General features: G+C 58.2%; 1 protein-coding gene across 1 annotated transcript in view; it reads left to right on the top strand.

The window, feature by feature from the left end:
- Nucleotides 1–23,043, top strand: part of LOC122384137 (roundabout homolog 2-like) — a 44,988-nt gene that overhangs the window by 10,056 nt on the left and 11,889 nt on the right. Inside the window, exons 2-3 of the mRNA XM_043371170.1 lie at nucleotides 10,367–10,657; nucleotides 19,077–19,358. Of these exons, the coding sequence (XP_043227105.1) occupies nucleotides 10,367–10,657; nucleotides 19,077–19,358 (573 nt within the window). The remainder of the gene's footprint in view (nucleotides 1–10,366; nucleotides 10,658–19,076; nucleotides 19,359–23,043) is intronic.

Below are 23,043 nucleotides of genomic sequence, written 5' to 3'. Positions count from 1 at the left end.
TCAGTGAACCCGGCCACCCATTAGCCGGCGACCTGACGCCGCCCGGCCCCGGCGCCGGGTCAGCTCACCTGGGTGACACGGGACCCGTCGCCGCCGGTCGGGGTCAGGTCGACGGTGACACGCGACTCGTCTGAGTCCGGTGCCGGCCCCGGCTGGCGCCGAGCGGACGCGCCGTGTGCTGCTGGGTCGATACCGACCAGGTAGGCTCCTCGGCGGCCGCCGGCGCTATCGTCGGCTCGGCGCGCCGGTGGGCCGCTCACCGCTCCCCGCCGCACGATCGGCCCGTTTCCGTCGATGTTGTACCAATTTCCGACCACACCAGACACCGTGTCGGGTACGACGGAAGGCCGCCGTTTCCGTGCCGGCGTGCGGTCGCTTCCCGTGCGCGCTCCGACCCGGCGGCGTATTCGCCAGTCTGTTTGATCAGTACACCTCCCGTATTGTGTGTCGTTAATGAGTTGACTCAGTTCTGTCTGACCGCCGGCAGTCGACTGGCCATGTGACAGGTCGCCATTGTGGGCCAAATGCAGCCGCCGCATTCATGAATTCCCTCTGTGGCACGATCGGGTATATAGATTGTCGGTAACGATGCTCAAGGGGTGTCGATGGAGCGTCGAGCGCTGCTCTTGTGGAGGGTTGCGCAGGTGTAATGTCCGGGAGCGTGGTGGGCCAAAGAGTGCCACTCCAGGGTGGGACGGACGGGTATGATGGCGCAGTAGGATGTTTGATGATGGGTTCGGGTGGGGGTGGAGGGCGTGGGGCGCGGCCGACAGTCGGTGGCCTGTCAACAACCAGTCACCGCGCCAGTGAGCCGGCGCGTCGGCCGGATTCACGCAATCATGTCCATCATTTGATCGCCCGGCGCCACTGCCTGCCCGTTCTCTGTTCGTCGCCCGCTGCCGGGTGGGCTCGCGGCACTGCGGTGGCTCAGTTGAGCCCTCCATCAACTGAAGCACTGTGCAAATAACAGCCTCCAATACGGCCCCACACTGTGCGCTGATGGGTCGACATTGCAGCACGCACCGCCCACGCACACGCAGTGTTTCAATTACCCGGACAGTGCTGAGTTGGAGCCAATCGGTGCGGCCCGCCGCTCGACAGCTCGGACCGGCGCCGGGTCGGTCGGCCGCAGCCGAGCTCGGTCGACAGGCCATTATCGGGAGTGTGGGATTTCGGGGGCCCGGCTGCCGGAATTCTAATCGATGGCTGTCGATGGCCGCCTCGCCTCGCTGCGTTGAGCGTTACGCTGTGGAGTGAGGCAGGGCTGTGAACCGCAGTGCCACATCGCTGCCTGCTCGCGAGGGCTCTCTCTCCCCTCAGCCACCGCCCAACGAGGCTGGTATAGACAGCGAGCCAGACGGGCCCTATTTGCTCTGCACCAAAGGGTAGCCGGGGGCGATCATTGGACGGGCTTCCATCCGCTGTATACCGACATCCGGGAAGGGGATGGGCGCGGACGGCGGCAGCGAGGGGAGGCAACTGTCGCCAGCTGCCTGCTGCACTGCAGACCACAGCGGAAAACGGACGCGCGGACGCGCAACTTCGAACGGCACCAGGCGCCCCATAAAACCGACTCGGATGGCGTGGGCGGAGAATTGCGAGTCAGGGCCTCCTCTAAGGATTTTTCACTGGGTGGGCAAAATTTTTCGCCGCTCCCCTGCCCAAGGGCGGATCCAGCCACTTGTTTTGGAGGTCAACCAATTTCAAAACCTGTGACCGGGGGGGGGGGGGGGTGAGGGCGAGGCGAAATAAGCTGTGCCATTATTGGAAACAAGATGACAGTTTGCAAAGTTAACACAAACTTACCATGTCCATGATTGCTCGGGCTCCTTGAAGCAGAAATCTAATAATGTTCGCTGCTTCTTTTTAGGAGGCATGGTCAGCTTACTTTTGACGCGTCCTCTTCATCTTAGTTACACACGGCCTTCTTACATTGACATTAACCCTCGCCGGGTCAGAGGGGTTGATGCAGCCCCCTTAGGTTTTTCGCAAATAGCGTAAAAACGGCGGCGCGTAGCACCGCCAAATTTGGCATACCTCTGGGGCCACCTTTTTGGCACCTTCCCTTAAAATTTCAGGTCTCTGCTATTTTAGGTCAGGTCACCAGGTCACTAAAACCGGTACAATAACAGGGTAAAATTGGACTATATTAGCGGCGACGGAATTGCTGAGTTTATCGTTTATAGCGTAAGAACCATAAAACATTGCGTCACCAAATTTCAGACACTACTTGGGGCAGCCATTTGACATGTGACCTGGGAGTTTTGTGTTCCAATGACCTCAGGTCAGGTCACAAGGTCACAAAAACCGGTACATGGTCAAAATGGCACTGAAAATGCGCTATTTTGCCAATGAAATCTGAGAGTTGTTCTTGATTCAAACTGGCAGGGTATGCTAAGCTCACCGAGTTGTATATTTATAACCAACTTCCAGGTTTTCCAAGTTCGGGTGACCTGAGGTCATCTAGAGGTCACGAATGCTTCCATATTAACCCTCGCCGGCCGAGGGGGGGGGGGCGGGTGCCGCCCCCCCCCCCTATAGGGTTTTCTCGCAATAGCTCCGAACACGCTGGCGATAGAGAGCTGAAACTTGGCGTACTTGACCTTTGATCCAAGCCGCATCTTTTGACACCAACTGCATTTTTGGGTCAGGTCAGGTCACTGACCTATGACGTCATAAGTGAACCTCTGCACGGTCTTCAGATGTCGCAACTTCGCAACGCCCTCACTGCCAGAGGAGATGTTACAGGGAAATGAAACTTGCAGGATCTAGTATCCATTATGAGTCTCACAAGTTGTATATCTCGGATTTTTCCTAAAGGTCATATGAGGTCAGGTCATTTTCGTGACCTCACCATTATAAGTCAATGGGGAAAAATGAAAACTGCTATTCTGGCGCCGGGAACGATCTCCAACTATCTCAAGCACACAGAATCGTGATTTGATGCACTCCTTGCAAGGTTAGATGCGTCATTTTTGCAATGTTGACCTTGCGTGACGTCATTTATGACGTCATCAAGGTCATATTAGTTTGTCGTCAATAACTCTTGATCAAATTGAGCTAGCGAGTCGGGAAAGCCACCAATGGACTCAGGAAGACCTGCCGAATCGAATGATATGCAACATGACCTCTTTCGACCAACTTCGTGACCTGGGGGTGCTGACCTGACCTTGACCTGAGGTCAACACCCCAAGTTGACCTGACCCGTACAAAAAGTATATCATTCGACGCGCATGAGCGAGGCGAACACGATGCTGCCAAAATCGCGGCTCTGCGGTCGTTTTTTGCGAAGCTATTCACCAAAAACTGAACCGTACCTTGGGGCACTTGACCTGACCTCAAAGGTCACCGGTTGACCTAGGACCTTAAAATCGGGTACCAATCTCTGCGTCTCGTAACGGCGCACACGCTCGTTTTTTCCGCGACGCGCTAGCTCCACCAGGGGCGAAACGGCGAGGGGGGTCGTACCCGCCCCCCCCCCAGTCGGCCGGCGCGTATGTAGAAAACCAATAGGTCCGGCGAGAGTTAAGAAATAACTGGAAGTGAGTGGGACACTGGGGCACTGGCTGCTAGCTAGTTTTTCTTTTTTCGGGAAACCGAAGTGGTAGTACCGGACGTCCGGCCGGACCTTTATTTTTGCATTTGTTTCTGGGTGGGCAAATCGACGCCACTGGGTGGGCATTTATGGTGACTGGGTGGGCATTTGCCCACCCAGTGGGTATGTTAGAGGAGGCCCTGTTGCGAGTGTTATCCGTCAGCGTTTATGCTGATTAACGCGCTCATTCGACGCTCCGAAAATAAAACGCCCGTCCGATTTCGGTGGCATATGCTGGGATCTCGTGAGCCCCCCGCTGGGGTCTGCGCAAAGCGAGCGCATCGAATCGCGAAATAGGCAGATGATGTATGGCTTGCCTGTTCGCGGCCTGGACGCTGTCAAGAAAAATGAAGTGCTCTGTCATGACAAAAACGCTCATTTCTGATCCGGCATGCATTCGCCGGCCGACTCACCATTTACCAGCCGAGTGAGCGTTTGACAGCTGAATCCAGCTGAGAGATGCGCCTTTCGCCGCCACGGGACGTGCATAGATGAGATGCGAGCGGCGCGCGCGTCACGGATCCGGCGGTGCCCTCGCCACGTCGTCCCGTTCTGATGTTAATAAATGCAGCCGCGTCGACAGTGCCGGCAACTCGCTGTCGGCTAATGAATTAATGGGCGTCATTCAAAAGAGCATCAGCCTCCGGCGAGTTGGACACGGGGCTGGATTTTGGACACGAAGCGCCTGCGCTCGGGTGTGCGTCCGCCGCGGCTCGGCTGATGCCCAAGACCCCCTCCCGTGCGCTGGACACGATTGGTGTCGTGATTGGCTGGGGACAAAGAGCGTCTCGCCAAGAGACTTGGGGCCGGGGACAATCAGGGCAGAAAACCGCGCCGTCTGGCGAACGCTCGACGAAGGGACGGACAGGGGGGAGGCGGACAGACGACGGGCGGACGGGGGACGACGACGGTCGTCGCACCGACGCCAGATGTCGCCCCTGATTGCCTTCATTAGTGCGCTGCGTCTTTCGTCGTCTTGATGGAGCCAAATGTGTCGCCAGATTAGTGTCTCTGGCCGACGGCGCTGGCCGCGCATCAGACCGCGTAGATGGAGCGCCAGCCGGTTCCGTTAGGCGGCACGGGCGGACATCGATAGCAGCGCCTCTATCGGTCACTAGGGAAAGCTTGGCTGTAGGCGACGAAATACCGGCTGAGTTGTCACACGTTGAATAGGTTTATAGACATCCGTCTTGTGAAAAAGTTGAACTTTTGCCTTCAATATTTCTACAGGCAATTTTAGAAGTGTCTTCACATAGATTACAAAACCATTTAGATTATTGTATTCACTTCAAGCCTTTCCTATTGTTCTTGACGATGATGCGGGAACTATTTCTAATTAGTGTTTCTAGCTTAGTAAAAGAACATATTATGCAAACGATGAAAAAAGCATAAATGGAAGATTTTATATGCAATTTTCTCTAACAATTGATGGTAAATTATCTACATATCAAGGAAAAGATGCATGCTAACTGATAATTTAAAGTTCCTGGGGCCAGTTGTTTTCCTCTTTTCTTTCGTCGCCCCAATGGCCGCGAATACACTTGTGATAACGCCTATCGCAGCGACTCGGTCGGATAAAATGGCCAGAGCGAACGGCAAAATTGTGAGACGCTCGAAATTAGAGCGAGGATGATGTTAAATCATTTATATTGGTAGTAGGGGAGAGCGGGGAGAGTTGTATCATGTCCAAGTTGTATCAGGGCGAATTGTGCCAAACTTATCCAATAGATAGCGCTCGTGACACGACCAGCCGACGAGGTTTTCCGGGCGCCATCTTTCCCTGTTCTGTCGTGTGGCTGGGTGGACGCGTCTCGAGGTGAGAGCCGATTTTATGTTTTTTTAATGTCATTCTAAAAAAATGAGTTGCAAGAAAATGTGTGTTTTGGGCATTTAGATGTGCACGAATTTGAAAGATCTCCGTAGCGGTGGTGAGGGTAGGTTCTAAGGCTGCGTGAGTGAAAATGGATTTCTCCAGCTGTCCGCTGTTTTTGAGCACGAGGATGTTTTTTTCCAAGATGGCGGCGACGTACATGTTGTATCAGAGCCGGGTGGGGTATGTTGTAACATGTATGTTTGTATGGGCATGTTGCTTTTGATCGCGAAAACTAGGCCCTGTCTCGCGTTTGTAGGTAGCTAGTCAATACTCGTTCCATTTCGGCACAATGTGTTGGCTTCTTTGCTCCTAACGGGCCACTTTTGCATCTAGTCTGTTGATGTTTCGTTCGTTTCGATGTTTTGTTCGGATTGCATTGACCTAAGTTTGGTCTAATAAAAGTGAAGTTTTTGAGCATATACATTGTATTAACCCCATTTAATGTTGTTGTTATGTTCAAAACCAGTAGCAAGCACACTCCCTGAAACGTGAAATATATAGTGATACAAATTACCCCACCATGTGATACAACTCACCCAAGCCATGGGGCAAGTTGTATCAAAAACATTGTTCTATTCGGCAGACCGTAGAAGAAAAACTGGTAGAGGTAGCGGAAAAGTTACTTTGCACAAAAAAGCAGAAGAATCAAGGAAGGAGATAGTATGGAAATAATGAGTTTATCACGGATAGTTACGAGGTTATGGGTCTCGGAGTAAAAACTGATACAACCCACCCCACTCTCCCCTATATTTAATTAATTGCTTTTGGATAAAGAAGGATATCCTTTGGATGAAATATGCGTTTTAACTATACGGTTCGCTTAGGAATCTGAGAATAAAGACATGTAACCATCTCAAAGTTACAGGAGCCATATGCTTTAATGCACCCATTCAGTGGGGATAAGTGCAGCACTGTGACATGACAAAGTACTGCTTGCCACGGCCGGTCCGAGCGGTTTCCATGGCGACGCGTCGTCGACAGCTGGGCCGGCTCTTAGTCGGCCGATTGTTCGCATGCACGGCTAATTTGCAGGCGCGTTTCGGGGCGCGGGGCGTCAAATGAAGCGTGCTCGAAACGCGACACCGGCGCGCTGCCGGAAAGGGTGACAAATTGGGGAGCCCGGGTCCCGGGGTCCGGGGCCCGGGGTCCGGGGTGAGGGGGCGGCCAGGTGGTGGAAGAACCCGGCCCCGTGCGGCTGCACTAGCAGTTGGTCTCACTAATCAGACCCTGCAAAACAGCTGGAAAGTAGGTGCCAGCGGCGAAGACAGCGACTGCCGTCTTCTATCACGCTGACAGCCGTTGATACGCGTCTGGAGTTTGTGATTCCCAAACGACCGCGATACATTCGCGGTGGGACTTCTTGTGGAAGCTAAATGCCCGCCATAAACATGACAAACTCTGGACTTAGCACTTGGGTCTCTGTGTATTTATTATTGCGGACAAAAATGGCGGTGTTGTCGGTGTGGCGTGGCGCCGCCGGCCGCGTTCGCTGCGGTCCCCAGATGAGTGGCTGCTGAGTAGGAGGGCACTGGGCCGGCGCGACCGTCGTGTTTATTCCTCTGTCTCCGCCTCCATCAATCAGAGCTCTGTGTATGCCCGAGCGTGCCTTCCGGGCAGAGGCCAACCCCTCAGTCACTTCCTGTATATCCGAGCCGTGCGCCGCGTACGAATAAACAAATAGCCTGTATCATCTGGTGGCCGAGGTGTCCCCTCTGCCCCTCGGTAACCACCAGTCCCCCTTCTCCCGGTCCTGCTCTCCCAGTCCCCGCCGTCCCCCATCTGCCACCTGCAGAGACGGCGGCAATTTCAGACGGTTTCCTTTCCCAGAGAGCCATTTCGGCCAGTTCTGAACCATTTTCCCGGCTGGGGTGACGCTGGAGGGGAGCTAAGTGCCGATCCTGTCCGGCTGCGTCTCCCCTTCTCTCCCTCTCTCCATCTCACCTCTCCCTCTCTCCGTCTCACCTCTCTCTCCCACCAGACCTCGCCCGGCGCACCGGTATGATAAATAAACGAAGCACGGCTACAAACGGAGGCCTGCGCCCGTCCTACGGCGGACTCCGCGGCTCTGCACCTCCCCTGCACCCGGCACCCTCCCTGCACACCCCGTTCGCACCCCGGCTGCACCCCCGTCACGCCCACACGCCACCGGAGTGCCTGTCAGCGCGCAGCGACTGGCTCAGAGCTCCCTCCAGCGGCAATCCATTGAGCGGGGATCAACATATCGCACCTCCACTGATCCCTCCCGGCCCCTCAGCGGCTCCGCACCCCACCTTGTCCTCTCCCCGGTCCTTAAACCCCCCTCCTTCCCCTCCCCAGCCATCAGGGCCGCCCACACCTCCACGAAGATGTGTATCATGCAAATGCTGACAAATGATCGGGTGGGCAAAAACGGCGACCCGCGCAGTTTTTGTAGCCGGCGGCCAAATGCACCGCTCTGGGTCGGCACGACCGCAGAGTCGGGGGGGGGGGGAGGGCATTCCGGAGAGGGAGGGGTCCAAAGGGGGTCAGAGGGCTGAGGAACTGAGGTAGGTTGTGGAGAGAACCAGAAAGGTAGCTCTGCAGAGGCGACCCACGAACGCCATCTGTGGGGTTGTGAAATGCACATCAGCACGATGTAGTGTAACCGAGATCCAAAACCACCATCAAGTTCCCATCGGAATCACGAATTTGTGCCAGCTTTCTGCAACGGCCCGCGAACATTACGAGAGCCTCAAACCTCTGGCCGGCACAGATCACAGGCCGTCGGCCGGATGTATAACGCGCCGCCGCTGGTTTTCACACCGCCGCGTCGGCCGGCGGGTTCACGGGCCCATTTCCAGGCGGGTGGAGTCGCCGCGCGCGTCTGTCGGTACACGGACCAGCGTGCAGCGGCGCCGCAGACGGGCGGCCGGCACGCGAGCCGCCCTACCAGGAAACGAGCTAACTCGATGATCACGGGTCCGGCCGCTTCCACCGGGCCACTCCTCGCCCGCGACATGCAGAAGGAGCCATCAGGGAGCGGACCACCGGTAGCGGGGTCGTCCCGTTTGAAAGTCATGCTCGGCGGTCACGAGTGGGTGCTCGTGTGAGCGCGGTTCGTTTGGAAACACTTGACCCCTGCCTCCCGTAGCGCGACCTGTGGACGCTTATTGCTCATAACGCTCATATGGATGACTGGTATGGCCAATTCTGGATGTAATTCTTACAGCAGTATGTAGTAAGGGTGGTGATTACGGTTTGGGAAGACAACGCCAGGTGATTTATCAGGTTGACCGAGGTTTACCTCAACGAGGAAGATCAAGGGCTTTTTCGTTGTAACTTTTCTACAGAGACTTGCAAAAATATTATTTAAATAACCTATGCCTCGGTGGCGCACATTAGTTACACTACATTGTGATATATTACGTTAATTTCTGTCGTTTCTGCTGACTGGGATGACTGTCTCGTGACCGGTCATTTTAGTCAAAAGGCTTTTATTATGATCCTTATACCGTACCATAACAATCACATTCATTTGCTACTGGAATTGCACATGCAACTGAATGAGATCCTATTCCTTAGTTTTTATGTGGTCGAGGATGGATGACATGATTATTATTAATATAACGAGGCTTGAAATGATCTCACGCATGTCAAAGTGTTTTTATTTTAGGCAAAATAAATATCTAAAACAGTAAAACAAGCTTTCGGCATTACGCCATCATCAAGTTTGAATAAATTAACATGTTAATTTATTCAAACATGTTAATTTAATGTTAATAATTAACATGTTAATTTATTCAAACTTGATGATGGCGTAATGCCGAAAGCTTGTTTTACTGTTTTAGATATTTATTTTGCCTAAAATAAAAACACTTTGACATGCGTGAGATCATTTCAAGCCTATTCCTTAGAGTTAAATTCCGTCAATGACAATTGGCATGAGCCAATTCTTACGTAAGTGCTGTCTATCGTCTATCACAAGCGTGAGACATCCCTACCACCAATGGCCATGTTGAAATGCGTTGGTGTGCTGGCGTGGGCCAGACGTGAGACGCGTGGGATACATCAGATCTGCACCGTGCATTATTTGGGCGGAAACACCCCAGCTATCAACGACGATCAGCCATAAAACAGCAATTATGCGTACAGTCCAGCTAAAGACAATGGCTGGACGGCTAGACAGAACATGCATTCTTTGCTTTTTTTGTCTTCAATTACACCCATAAATGCCCCTAATGTTGGATCATTTTACGTATTCCATGCAAAGAACGATGGATATGGAAGAACTGTCGTTGCAGACACTAGGTACCTAATGGACGCATACGGTTGACCCCAATTTGTTGATCAAAATGGTTTTCATAGAATGACAAGTTCTGATCTGAAAGCTTTTGGGTGTTGCCCATGCTTAATGACTATTTAAGTGCACGAATGTCAAGATAAAAGTGATTTGACGTAAATTTATGTCGGAAATTAGCGTCGTGCCGGGGCCTAGATAACGTCACCAAGCTTATTAAACTCGTACTAAGGCCACAATTTTTAAACCGCGAGCGTGGTGTCGGGCTCCATTTCATATGCTCCAGGACTTATTTGGGTATGACTTAACTCGGCCAGTCTTTTTTTTCAAACCCAGGAAGGACGAGCTAGTACGAAGCATGAACAGTGGTCCTGCTGGATTAAGCGCAGGACTTCATTCGTTATCATTGGATTAATGAGGTGTGATGGTTCAGCATTTTATTGCTGCACTGCTATACGCCTTAATTTGTGTTTTTTTTTCGTGTCCAACTCACGGAGCACATACCTACCCGTAAGTGTTGCATTGCCATTTGGTGACCTTGGCAGCCTAAAGAGACCCCACAGTGCGCCCGGCTCCCCACTGACCCGGCGCCCTGACCTGTGGCAGGTGATCCTCACTGACCCGGCGCCCTGATCTCCGGCAGGTGACGGCGCCGCACCACGGATCACCGAGCAGCCCAACAGTGAGCTGGTGGTGCGCGGTCAGCCGGTGACCTTACACTGTAAGGCCGAGGGCGAGCCCACCCCGATCGTCAGCTGGTTCAAAGATGGCCGCCCGCTGGTACCCGGCGAGGGACCCGAGAGGTTCTTCCTGCACGGCAACACGCTCTACTTTGTGGAGGTGCGCAAAGAGGATGATGCTGGAGTCTACTGGTGTGTGGCGGCCAACCGGCACGGCGAGGCGCGCAGCCGAAACGCCACGCTGCAGATAGCAGGTGAGTGAGACCCAGAATTGGGGGAGGGGATGCCCGAGGGGGGCGGCATCATGGCGGGAGCAAATGAAACACACTTCAAACAGTATACATACGCTTCAGGTCTTATTCCGTGTCCTCCGGCGCGCTGTTGACCTTCCAGCAGCCTTACTAAACTTACCGGGTCGTTACCCGTTATACATACGTCAATTGTCATACGGTATTTCTGGAATGCCCGTAATGGTGCAATTGAATGCTAACAGCCAGGACATAGTCCGATATCTGATCATGTTCAGGTCGGTTTCTGAATGTCGAGCATTGTCAACAAGCGGCTCATTCACTAAATGGCGCGCGCCTACTCCGAGTAACTGCCTACCGCGAGCGTGTATTGCGGAACAGCATATCTTCAGGCGTTTGATACTAGTGACATCTAGCGATGGAAATGTACACTCACGCGCTAACGCTGATAAGCTGCGTGATTTTCACAGGCGACTCATCTTCTACCAGCTTTGCATTTACGTAGACCGTTTTCATACACGCTTTTGGCATCAGAACAAAAGCAATGGCAACTTTGTTCACATTTTTATTGAAAAACAATTACGCTAATCGACAAAACATGTCATGCATCTTTGTCACTGATTTTAGCTTTTTACTGTGTACATTTTTAATACCTCGCGGCGCTTGAAGGCTTCTAACGGCATACCTAATCTCTCCAATAATCCCATGGCAATAACCCCATCCATGTAGTCACTTGGCACGCTACCATTTGGCCACCTGTTACCTTCTCCGTTTCCGGGCCTAGTCCTTTTTTCGGCGAACCCGGCATCGTATTTTTCTCTTAACCATTCGTGCAGGCGGGGGAATGAGGACCCCGCCTTACCGTTCACCATTTCAGTGGAATTTCACATTCATGTTCTTTCAAAGTAGCGATATTCATCTCGTCCGTTAGTCCAATATACTTATCATGCTATATACGGCCATGTGGTACCTAATCGTCCGCCGTTAGGGCTGGTTCTGCAGTCAGTATGATTTGCACGAGTCGATTGGCGTCGCTTTGTACCCACCTATTACCACGTCTAACGACTGCTGGGCCGAAAACCGATCGCCATTCAGCCGGCGAGGAGGCGGTCCGGCCCGACGCACATCAAAGCCCTCCGAGGGCCGGTGGTAGACCAACTTATAGATTCATTGAAAGTCGTCTTCTGCACAATGCCCGTCTAAGCACCGCGTCTGCATAACAAGCATGATGCAGTGTATGCTAATGGGGAGGCGTGCGGCGGTGATGATTTATCGAGTGCGCGTCCGTCTGCAGTCGGGGGTCGGCTGCGGGCGTCTGCCGGCCGGACTCTGTCCATCGGCGGTCCGCAGAGCGCGCCGTCCCCGCCGGAAAATTATACCATCGTCCTCCGAACACCGACACTCGTCCGCTGCAGAACAGCAGAAACGGTGTAACGACACTGCATTTTATATCAGGACGGGCACAGGACGGAACGAACGAGACCGGTGGACGGGGAACGCGCGGAGCAGCAGCGCGACGCCCGAACGGGCTGCATGATCAATTCATTTGATTTCGGCTGACGGCGGTTCGGCTGCCGTGGTGGCGTCAGCAAATCCGCGGCTCAGCCGTCTGAAGGGTGGACTGCCGGCTCAATTTGTCTGCGATGGGCGGTGCGCGGAGGGAGGTGGAGGAGGCCGAGAGGGAGCGCTGTCAGCGCGGCGCTCCGACCAACGGACAGTCGCGCCCCGGCCGCTGTCATCACCGCGCTGTCACCACCTCGTCACGGACCGCTGTCACGGCCACCGTCACAGTGTCATCGAGTGGCCGGCGGCGGCGGCAGCGCGTGCCGGCCCCGTCACCACGCTGTCGGCGGCGCCCTCCGCGCGACCTCACCGTCCCCGTGCCGTGGGGCTGGGAGCGGGCCGTGTGCAGAGACCGGTGTGCAGGCCACCTCCCGTCGCTGACCGTCGTCCGGCCGTGCCGACGCGTGCGTGCGGCGCCGCCGTGAGCCGGCAGCTCCGCGCCGCGCCGTCGTCCGGTCGATAGCGGTGGTCGGCGGCCGGCGAGCTGCGGCGAAAAATAGCCCCGCTGACACCCATCAAAGGCAATCGGTGCAGGAGCGCGCCGCCGAGCAACGCCCGCCCCAGACGCATATATAGCTGGCCGGCCGCGCCGCCCCGGCCCGCAGGAGTTGGTCGGAAGCTACCTGCTTAAATGGTCGTTAGAGTAGCCCCGCGCGGCCGGGAAGACAAATTACGCTCATGGGCTCGGCCAGAGCAGAGGGCTAAACTCGACTTTAAAATCAGACTGCAGACCGGGTAGTTTCAGCAAAATGATGTTTCAATATTTTTCTGGCTCAGCTGCTGTAAATGGAACTTTGGGCCGGAGTCGGTCTCGGAAATGAAATAAAAGCCAACTGACCGTTTCCGGGTCGGGAAGGCACGACTTCATTGCTGCCGGACGACAAACTCAAATAGTCGTTCCTGCTAGAATTCAGTGGGTCTGGTTCGAGTCAGCGACTCAACTCAGGCGAGTCAGCCATTTGCGAGTGGGCGAGTCAGCGCGGCTCGCGCGGCTCCGGGGCGGGGGTCGGCCGCTCACGCGCGCTGCTGCAGCCGCACAGGGTGCCCTTTGTGACAGGCGCCGACGCCACCGGGGCTCAAATGTCAGCGGCGCCGTGTCGGCCGGCGGTGATCGGTCAGCGGGCCGGGGACTGTCGACAGAGCGGCTGTGTGACACCGCCTCCGAGGGACGGACAGTCGGACACACAACCCGCGGTCCCCCGATCTGCCGCTCGCTGCATTTCAATGGTCATAGCCGGCCGGGCTGGAAACGGCGCATATCTACGAGCGCCGCGAACACGGGCGTGTCGCGCTGATATACAATGTGACCGCTGTAAAGAGCTGACCCCGGGCCCCATTATTCATCTGCACGCGCGGACTGCATCAGGCGAAGTATGCCGCTTTGCATGTGCGTGTGCATATGTCGCTGGGTGCAGTTTTCACCGCGGGACCTCACGCGGCCCAGGTGAGTAATGGACACTCGCACGCACATTCAGCGCACCTTGTTACTCTGATAGGGCCCAGCAGGGGCCCTTTATATGTATATTGATGGCCATAGGTAACGGTGCTATATAGGCCTAGCCTTATATCGAAGTGGCACTACATAGCGGCAGTGAGAGGGATATGATATTTACTGCAGCGATTTGCCGTGTAGGAATTTACTGGTCGATTCCACTTGAGATCAGGTGTCGGACTGGTACACGGATCGTCGTGCGGTAACGGATTGCGACGTCAATGTGCGAAACCGAAGCAGTGTGCAACGGTGAAACGGCGGCGGGGAACCAGACACCGCGCATTTATACACGGTACGCACTGATTTTATCTACCTACACCCAGCCAGTGCGTTCTGTTGCGTATGTTTTAATTCGTGCACGTCCCCATTCAGCTTCCTAAATTGCAACAGCTCCAATGACACACTTGGCTGCACTAGAAAAATGAAGATGTCACCCACCTCGCGCTGAATAAACAAACGAACAGTATTTTCCGGCGGCTGACACGGCCGGCGACACGCCGATGACATGTCGTTGACACGCCGGTGACACGGGTTGGTTCAGAGCCGGTGTCGGTGCCAGGAGCCGACCTGTCCGGGCGATCCGTCAGACCGACCGGCATGACACATCTCAACAAACAGGGCGGGCGGTGGCGGGGGTCGTCAGACGGGTGGTCGGCGCCGCCGCCTCCGCGTCCCTGGCGCTCCATTACGGCGTGTTACCGGGACGCGTCAGGCTCCGAGCGGCACGCACTCTGTCTCGATCGGCCGCGGCGCGCCGGGCCGCTGCTGCTGACAGCCGCCACCGCCAGCCGATTCATCAGCGGCCCGCGCCGCCCGCGCCGCCGTCATCGCCGCCCCGCCGCCGGCACGGCTGCCACGGAACGGCGCGTGTCGGTATAGACTCCGGCGCTAAACCACTGTAGCACAGCCGTCCGTCGGCGTCGTCGCTACCGCCGACGCCTTACCGACGTTTGTGGTCACGTTGTATGTGAGAGTCTCCTCGATCCCATGAAAGCCACCCACCGGCACTGAGTCGGCCCGGAGCCGTGGGGAGAAGCGCCGCACCAATACAGCTCATAGCCTGACCGACGGCTACTGACCAACTGACCGGTTCCCAGCTCCTACCGGCAGACGGGGCCTCATTCTCAGACAGTATGGGCGCGACGCCCCGGCCAGCCTTGAAGACGGGCGGTTTGGTGAGTCGGTCCGGATGGCAGCGATTCGGACATAGTTCAGCTGGCTGCAGAGGCTGCTCAACTGCCTGCGACGACGGCCGCTCGTCGGGTCTGTCCCCGTACGTCCCGCTCGGTGAGCTGTGGTCGGTCCGCCGGCCGAGCTGCCCACCCGCCGTGGATTGTGGTCGGCGGACCATACCGCTGGCTGCTGATCGGCCCCGCCGGCCAGTTGTCCACAAAGCTGCGCCGTCGGTGGCCGCTATTATTGCTCTACTCGCGGAGGCGGAGGGGCGGCGGAGCGGATTGATTGCGGCCGGCCGTTCTGCCGGACGGCCACGCCGCGCGGACCGTCGTCTCCTCAGCTGTCTCCGGCACGAGTCGTGACGCGGAAATCGATCTCCGCCGGCCAGGAGGCGTGGTGGGCTGCCGGCGGTCCGGCGACGCGGCGCGCGGCGCGCGGCCGGCCACTCGGCGCCGTCTCCTGAGATCAGGATAAATGTTTTGCCAGCCGCGCGTCCGGGGCGGTCGGCGGCCCGGGAGGCCGCCGGCCGCTCCCTCCGCCCAGGGGAGGCCGGCGGCGCGCGGCGGCGGGCGGAGGCCCTCACCAGCGCGGGGGCAGCTCCTCTGCCTGTCACCGTGGCACTAATGGGAGCGCGATGACCGGCCGCGCCGCTGCCGCGCGCAACTCAACCTGTCTTCGGCGACGCGTAAAGCGTTTTTACTGTGAGAGGAGGTGACGACCCGGCGGCGGTCGCGCGAGAAAGAACGCGTCAGCTGTATGACGAGCGTATGCATTTCCGTCACCGGCGAGGGGATACTTAGCCGGGCTTTTTACGGGACGTTTTTCAACAATGGTGCCGCTTAAAACGCCATCAATCGTCCAGTGTCCAGATCTGCATCTGCGGTCTGCTGCGGGACTGCGCAGATACGGCTGTCATCGCTCCGTCGAGCACGTAGCGCCGCTGCTTTGGGCTGGCTGAGGTCACCGGAACGCCAACACTCGCGCCCACAAACCCGGCTGCCGGGGGCGCCTCCTTGGACAGGTCACAGCGCGTTACACTCTGTGTGTTTTCGTCACTGGTGCGGCGATGTCGCGCGTGTGAGCCGTGGTCGCCGCCTCCGCCGCTGGCGCACCAGCCGCCACTTGAGCCAATCGAATGGCAGCCCCTTTGTGCTCTTTGTAGTGCGGCTCGGCAAACTTTGAAAGGAGCGGGTTCACTGACGCCTGGCGACCTAAACGTCCCCGCGCGGTCCTTTGGCCGAGCTAATGGATGGCCGCGGACTTTGCCCAAACATTCTCACCCTTCAGGCGCCAGCCAGACCATAACTCGGGAATTTCTATAAGCGCACCATTTACCGTAAGTGGTTCAATTGAATGACAATGAAATGGTGTCGTATGCTATCAGGCACCCCTTTAAGCGCTCTCTAAAACACGAGCATGAAAGGCTAGGTGTTCGTAAAGGAGACGTTCTTTCACACCGCACGTCATTAGGTGTTTAGCACGGCCTTTGTGGTTAGCAGTAACCTCGCGATTCATGAGATCTCAAAGGTGGTCCCTCAAGATGTCGGCTCTGCTGTACGACAGCTGCGGCGAATGTTCCGTAAATCAGATACGGCTGCCAGCACCTGGCCCAGCTCCGAGGTTGACTGAGCGGATTTCATTCACGCGTCGTTCCGCAAACATGTGCGTTCCATCTCCTCGGCTCCTCCGCTCGGCCGGAGATGAGACGCATTCAGGACGTGCCGCAGCCGACAGAAGCTCACGGCGGCAGCTCGGCCGTGGCTGGCACGTTTTGCCGAGCAATTACCTCCTAATGAGACCAGACGCCGGAATGCGTTCATTTTTTAGGCGGCTCGCCAGCCCACCTTCAGGCAGATTTGTGGGAGCTCATTCCTCGGCTGGGCAGAGCTTGTCACCATCAAAAAACACCGCGGCAGGCGCCGGCCGGCGCGAACTCACCGTCTTCATAACAGCTAATGTAGGCAGGCAATCTCCTCTTATTTATTGCACATCTCTGTGTGTAAATTAGCCGCGCTCGACTGTGGCAACAAGTCAGTGGGGACCGGTTGGCCGACAGCGGGTCGCGCCCGGCGGACAACTGGTCGGGACGACAGCCGCGGCGCGATCATCGAGCGGCGGCGCGACCATCTCGGGGCTGTCGCTAACGGCCTGGAACGGCGCCTGGCCCCGCTGATAGCGACTCTCGGCTGTGTCGCCGCGCCGATAGTCGCACGGTCCGGCTGGACAGAGTCCAAACAAACACAGAGAGGCTGGAGAGGCGGCGGGGACGGCGGACGGTGGGGAGCACAGTCCTCGGTTTCACATGCGTCCCGTGTCGCCGCGCGGACCCGCCGGGCCGGCGCGGGGTGCGCCGCCAGAGAGAGCCGCCGGACTCACTGGGAGTGGCGCCGCGCGGGGGAGGCAGGAAGTGGAGGGTTGCCACGGCACCGGCGCAGGCAGCGACTCAGCCAGGAGCGGCCGTAAACTTTTTCATGGCCGGAGCGTGCCTGTCGGCCGATCCGGCGCCGCTGCTGTGCACCCCCGCCCCGCTCCCCCAGTCGGCGCTGCCACACCTGGGGTCAGACCTCCGGCGGCGCGGTCGCAGCCGCCGCCAGCCCAGTCGATAACTGGGCCAGCTGAAATTAACGGCTATTGACGCAGGCGGCACACGTCACCGCCCTGGCGCAGTGTAACTCCCTCGGCACAGCGATTCGCCCGCACCGAAGACAGACCGTCGTCTCGGCGCCGTCTGATTATCAGCTGCGCCGTCGGAGGAACCTGTTCTGGCATCAACACCGGGCCGCCCGCCGCTCCGGTAACCTGCCCCGAGCCACTCGGATGCAGCAGGGCGACGTCATTATCAGATAAATTATAAACGATGCACGCCAGACGCGCGGCGCGGCTGAGGAGGGTCGCGCGGCGATACACTGCCGCTCGCACAGACTGCTCGACAGTGCAGGAGGGTTCCCAGACAGCTCTGTTCACCTGTCTGTCCCTGACAGTGAGCGGTATCGAGCGGCGGACCGGAGCTCGTGTCGAAGGTGACGTGTGCCCGTAGGTCACCCGGTGCGGCCGTGAGTCACCAGCGTCGTGAACGACGACCGAGGGCGCCAGTCGGCCGGCCGACCGTCCGCCCTGCCCCCGGGAGGTGGACGGGAAGGGCGCGGCACTCCTTGGCGGAGCGATGGTGTCAGAGAAGTAATTCTCATGCGGATCCTTACTTCTCACACCTCAGCACACCCCCGCCTCGGGATGCATTCGATCAGACTGCTCCCTCCCTACCATACGCCCTCGACGAGCCGCGGCTGGCGTCTATCTCTGCCGACCAGGCCCGGCGTACGGAAAAACCGCTGTGTGGCCGTAGAACACACCCTTGGCAGGCCGGCAGCGTTGTTCGGCGGCTGCAATATGCGCCATATTTGCGCCGGAACGACCTATTACGGCAGCCACGTCCCGAGAGAATACCGCCGCACCTCGGCTCGGAACGGCCACCGCGCCGCTCCATATTCCGCACATATTCAGGCCGGCGCTGTATTGTCGTGCCAGTGGCGAATAATTGTGGTGGCCCATGCACGGCCCGCGAATGGTCCCCCAGCTACCGTCATTAATCCAACTCTTGTGGCGCCACTCCGTTAATGAAATCATTACAGGATTGTCGTGCGGACGAGGTACAAAAACTGCGGCGCTGAAGGCGGCTTTTATCGGCGCGTCACTCGTCACCGCCGCGTCGTTGGTCGTCGCCGCCGACGGCGCTGCTGTCGGTGACCGCAGACGGAGCGCCGATGGAGCCGGCGCCCAATGCAGCCGCGCGCTCAATGCGCCCATTGTTGTGGCGTCGCCGACGTGCAGCTGATGGGGGTGCCACGTGCTGAGCGAGCGGTCGGAGCCGCGGCGACCGCCGACCACGGCGGGTACACTGAGAGCGGCTGTGTGTCAGCGCAGACCTCTGAGAGGCTGTGTGGCCGCAGCAGACACTTCGGAGGCCTGTGAGCCGTCTCGGCACCGACTCACCGGCTCTGTTCTGTGTCGAGGTGTGCAGTTCCTGGCTGCGTTTCTCCCCGCCTGTTCGCCGTGTGGTTAGCATCACCCTGTCCAAACCCTACCCCGAGTTCACCCACGGCCACCTGGTCTGCCTCAGTGTTACAAATAGCACAGGTGTCTTACATTCCCCCGCTCTGACCCATGTGATCTGACAACACCCCTCCCTCTCCACAGCGCTGCGGGAGGAGTTTCGCGTGTCGCCGCAGGACGTGCAGGTAGCGCAGACGGAGACGGCGCGCCTGCGCTGTGACCCGCCGCGGGGTCATCCGCCGCCAGAGGTCACCTGGCTGCGCAACGGAGAGCCGCTCGACGTGACCGGGTCACGGCGGCTCCGTGTCGACGGCACTGACCTGGTGGTGACCGACGCGCGGCACCATGACGAGGGCGCGTACACGTGTGTGGCGCGAAACAGAGCGGGGGAGCGACGCAGCCGGCCGGCCCGTCTCACCGTGCATGGTGAGTGGGACAGGGGGAACTCACGGGGTCGTGGGGAGTGTGTAGGGAAACTTACAGGTCAAGGAGAGTGTGGCGTGGGGAACTCGGAGTATCGGGGAGTGAGGAATGCAAGGCACTGTAGAGGGAAGGAGATAAGCCCACGGGACTTAAGGAGGGAAGGAGGGAAAAGGAAGTCACAGGACCAGGCGAATGGGCAGGGAAAGCTTGCAGGCCGTGTGGAGTGAAAACTCACGAGACGCAGTCAGCGAAGTCATGAGGCTCGCGAACCATGGTGAGCATGAAACTTTGGCTCATGGTTCGTAATGTTTGGGTAGGCTGGCTCACATTTTATGCCGCATGGTGACTCGGAGGGTTCCGACTCACGGTTTATGATAAAACGAAACGTGACTCATGTCATGGACTGACGATTCAGAATACGAGCTGACCAATGACCAATTTATAGCCCGTTGCATGATGTGCACGAAGCAGGCTATTGGCAATATCCTTTCAGTATCTGGGCATTGTAAATGTAAATTGAAACGTATCTTTTGCAAGTTACGCTCCTTGTACGTCCTCACGCACCACCAAATTGAGTCTCGTATAGCACGCCATCGGTGATTCATGAAGCAGGTTAGTGCAACTCGTTATCAAATGATTCTCTGTGACACTTATTGGCGTGAAATCCCGCCTTAGCACTTACGATGGTCGAAAAGCCGCGGAATTATGCAGCGATCAGAGATCCCTCCCTAGAGTATGCACCCCTCTCGGCGTGGTCCTGTAAGTAGCAAATCCATGATTCACACTTGAAATCAGCAGCGGAAACTGACGTTGACAGGCCCCGTGCAGCTGGGACAAGTGGAACGGACAGACAGGCAGGCGGGAAATCGAACGTCTCTCGGCAGGGGACTGAGCCTACCCGGCGGGAGGGAGCACCCGAGCCGAAAACGGTGACATGGTGCCATCAAAGTGACCTGACCGCGCTACATCGTGTCCCCGCCGCCGTCGACCGATATGGCGTACACGGCGACCCTCGTGAATACGACTTTGACGCGCCAGAGCCCATATACGGTCGTGATGTCTCTCTGAAACGAGCGATCTGATTTCCAGATTGGATTCCCGGTATTGCGTTTTGATTTGTGGTTCAGCTCTACACTCAAATGCATTGAATATGAGTGTGTGATTGTGGTGTGTAATATCGAATAAATTGGCCGTGAATATGAGCATTGCGGTCATCTCTGCTATCCAGTGGCCCGTTTTACTTATAAACGGTCGTGTCCGGCCGTGGGTCGCACTGACCGCCCTGGCTCCGTGACATGGTGTCGATACAATACAAATGGAGTGCGGGCGGTGTCACGGCGCGCCGTTACAGACAGCCGGACACGGAGAGCGGATAGCCCCCGGACGGCGGCGGTGTCACATTATCCGCCGGTGTCAGTCGGTGTCACCGCGACACCTGGTGGTCGACGTGTCAGCCCGCCGACGGCAGCCTTATTTGTGAGGCCGCCGCCGTGCGTGCCCCGTCCACTTTGCATGACGCCGTCGGCTGCATGAGAAGCGCCTCACCCGCCGGGACGGCGACGGCCGACCGCAGCCGGGGCGGGGAGCCCGGCGGGAACCGTGTTTGTGAAACAGATCAGTGAAACTCAGACACCGTCTGGGGCACATATTCTGCCGCGCTCGGCTGCAGCTCAGTGACTTGCATGACGCCACAAGGGCGGGCTTTGAGCCGGCCGGCGCGGTGATACCGCATGAATAGCAAGCAATGCAGTAATGGAGGCTGTGGCGGGCGCCGCTTTGTGCTGCGATTGTCGGACGCTTCTTCGTTAGTGTCTCGGCGGCGGCTCTGTTCTCGGTAGTGTATTCTCAGTCTGTCTCGGGGGTGTGTTCTCCAGAAGACAGACGCCAGGCCGTTCGCCGCAGACGGGGGTAGATGGGAACCGATGGCGCAACTGACGGGCGACAGCCGCGCGACGCTCCTCCGGATCGGTGTGCCCCTTTCGCCTCGTCCCGTCCTCTGCAGGATTAGCACCGTCCGGCGGTCGGCCGCGCGCACACCGCCCCCGATAAACTGCCTTACGCCCGCTCCGGCCGCGCACCGGACGGCCATCACTTCAGCCGGTATGCGCGGCGCGTCCGAAAATGTAAATATCCGATCTAGATAGTGCGGCCGGCGCAGGACGGACGAGCTGCACGGCCGTTATGACGACGCCGAGCTGCCGAGCCGGGCTCGCCGTCAGCCGAGCTCCTCTGTACCGCCGGCAGCCCCCGCTGACAAATTGCCCGCCCCGCTAAGCGGGCGCCGCTCCGGCGCGCGCATGCCAACGAGCGCACCGCTCGCTATTTCGGCAGGCGCGCCAATAAATTGTGCAATATGTTCTGTGCGGTGTGCGCGGGGGCGGGGCAGGTGTAGTCGGTCGGCGCCGGTGTAAGGCGCGCTGTAAGGCGCGTGTTGGCCGTGCCGGTCTCTGCGTGCCCTCACGGCCGGCAGACAGATACAGGGCCGGGCGGGAGCGCATGCATCAGCCGCGGCGGGGGCGAGCAGCGGGGGCCGAGTGGGGTTACCGCGGGCGGCAGGCTATGTATCGGTAATGTCGTGCGGGGGAGGATGAAAGGGAAAGGGCGGGGTATTACCTTGACAGAACAATAGCCGGCCCCAGTGGCGGCTGCTGCCCATGCCCTGCAGCCTCATCAGGCTCCACTCCGCTCAAGGTGTGCGCGGGAGGAGGTGATTAGCCGTGTACTCGCGGCACAGAAGGACCTCTGATGAGCAGCGGCCGCGCCCCGGCGCCGTCCGGGAGGCTCCCGGTCTCGGGTTTCCCGGTACTCTCCCAGCGGAGTCCCAGGGTGGCTCCCGCCCGGCCGGCTGATCCCTTCAGGGAGCGCCGCGCCGAGTCCCAATTACCAGTCCATTCTGCGAGTCACACACGCAGCTGATGGGCTATACACGCAGCTACGAATGATCGCACCAAGGACGGCAGCCGAATCAGCATCGGCGCAGTAGCCTATCCGGCCATCCGTCTTGTGCAGTTGGTGGCCATCCGTCTCACGGCTATTGACGGACGCGGCCGCCCCCGCCGTGCCGCTCTTGTCGCTGCACGTCTCTGACAGACAGGCCGGTCGGCAGGTCGGTTTCAGTGGAGCATGCAGTGACTACGGCGGCGGCCAGTTCGCGGAGCAGCCGGCAGGGCAGGGTGGGGGTCGTGGCTCGCCGCTCGGCTGACGGTTAGCGACGGCGGCAGTCAGCTGCGACCAGAGGCTTCTCCGAGGGCCGTATATGCGTGACGGAGGAGGCCGCTCACGCCCGCCAGCCCTGCTGGCTCCTCCGGTCCGGAGGCCGGGACGTGCCGGGGGTGCTTACTGCTCAGTGCTCTCGGCCGCCAGTCCTCGGCGGCTCCTCCGGGGGCTGGAGCGTGCCGGAGGCCTGATGACGCCCGGACAGGTGCACGCGGGACGCGTCGGTACCGGCCGTGGGGCCGCCGAGTGGGAGGCGAGGCAGGAGGGAAGGCTGTGCCTGCCGCCTGTCCGCCCGCCGCCCCAAACTGGCAGCACAAGGTCGACAGTCGCCGCACCGCGCCGCGCACGCCGCCGCCGCGCTGCAACTGTATCAAAGCGCGCCGCCTCTGATGGCGTGTCCGTGTGCGCCTCTAGACCTCATTTGTATTGGTTACCGGAACAAAGGAACTAAGGCAATCTCACACTGGACTTC

Source organism: Amphibalanus amphitrite, unplaced genomic scaffold (genome assembly GCF_019059575.1).
Source record: "Amphibalanus amphitrite isolate SeventyFive unplaced genomic scaffold, NRLGWU_Aamphi_draft 000182F_arrow, whole genome shotgun sequence".
Taxonomy (NCBI): domain Eukaryota; kingdom Metazoa; phylum Arthropoda; class Thecostraca; order Balanomorpha; family Balanidae; genus Amphibalanus; species Amphibalanus amphitrite.
The sequence above is the reverse complement of the archived record's forward strand: the minus strand, read 5'-3'. Positions and strand labels throughout refer to the sequence as shown.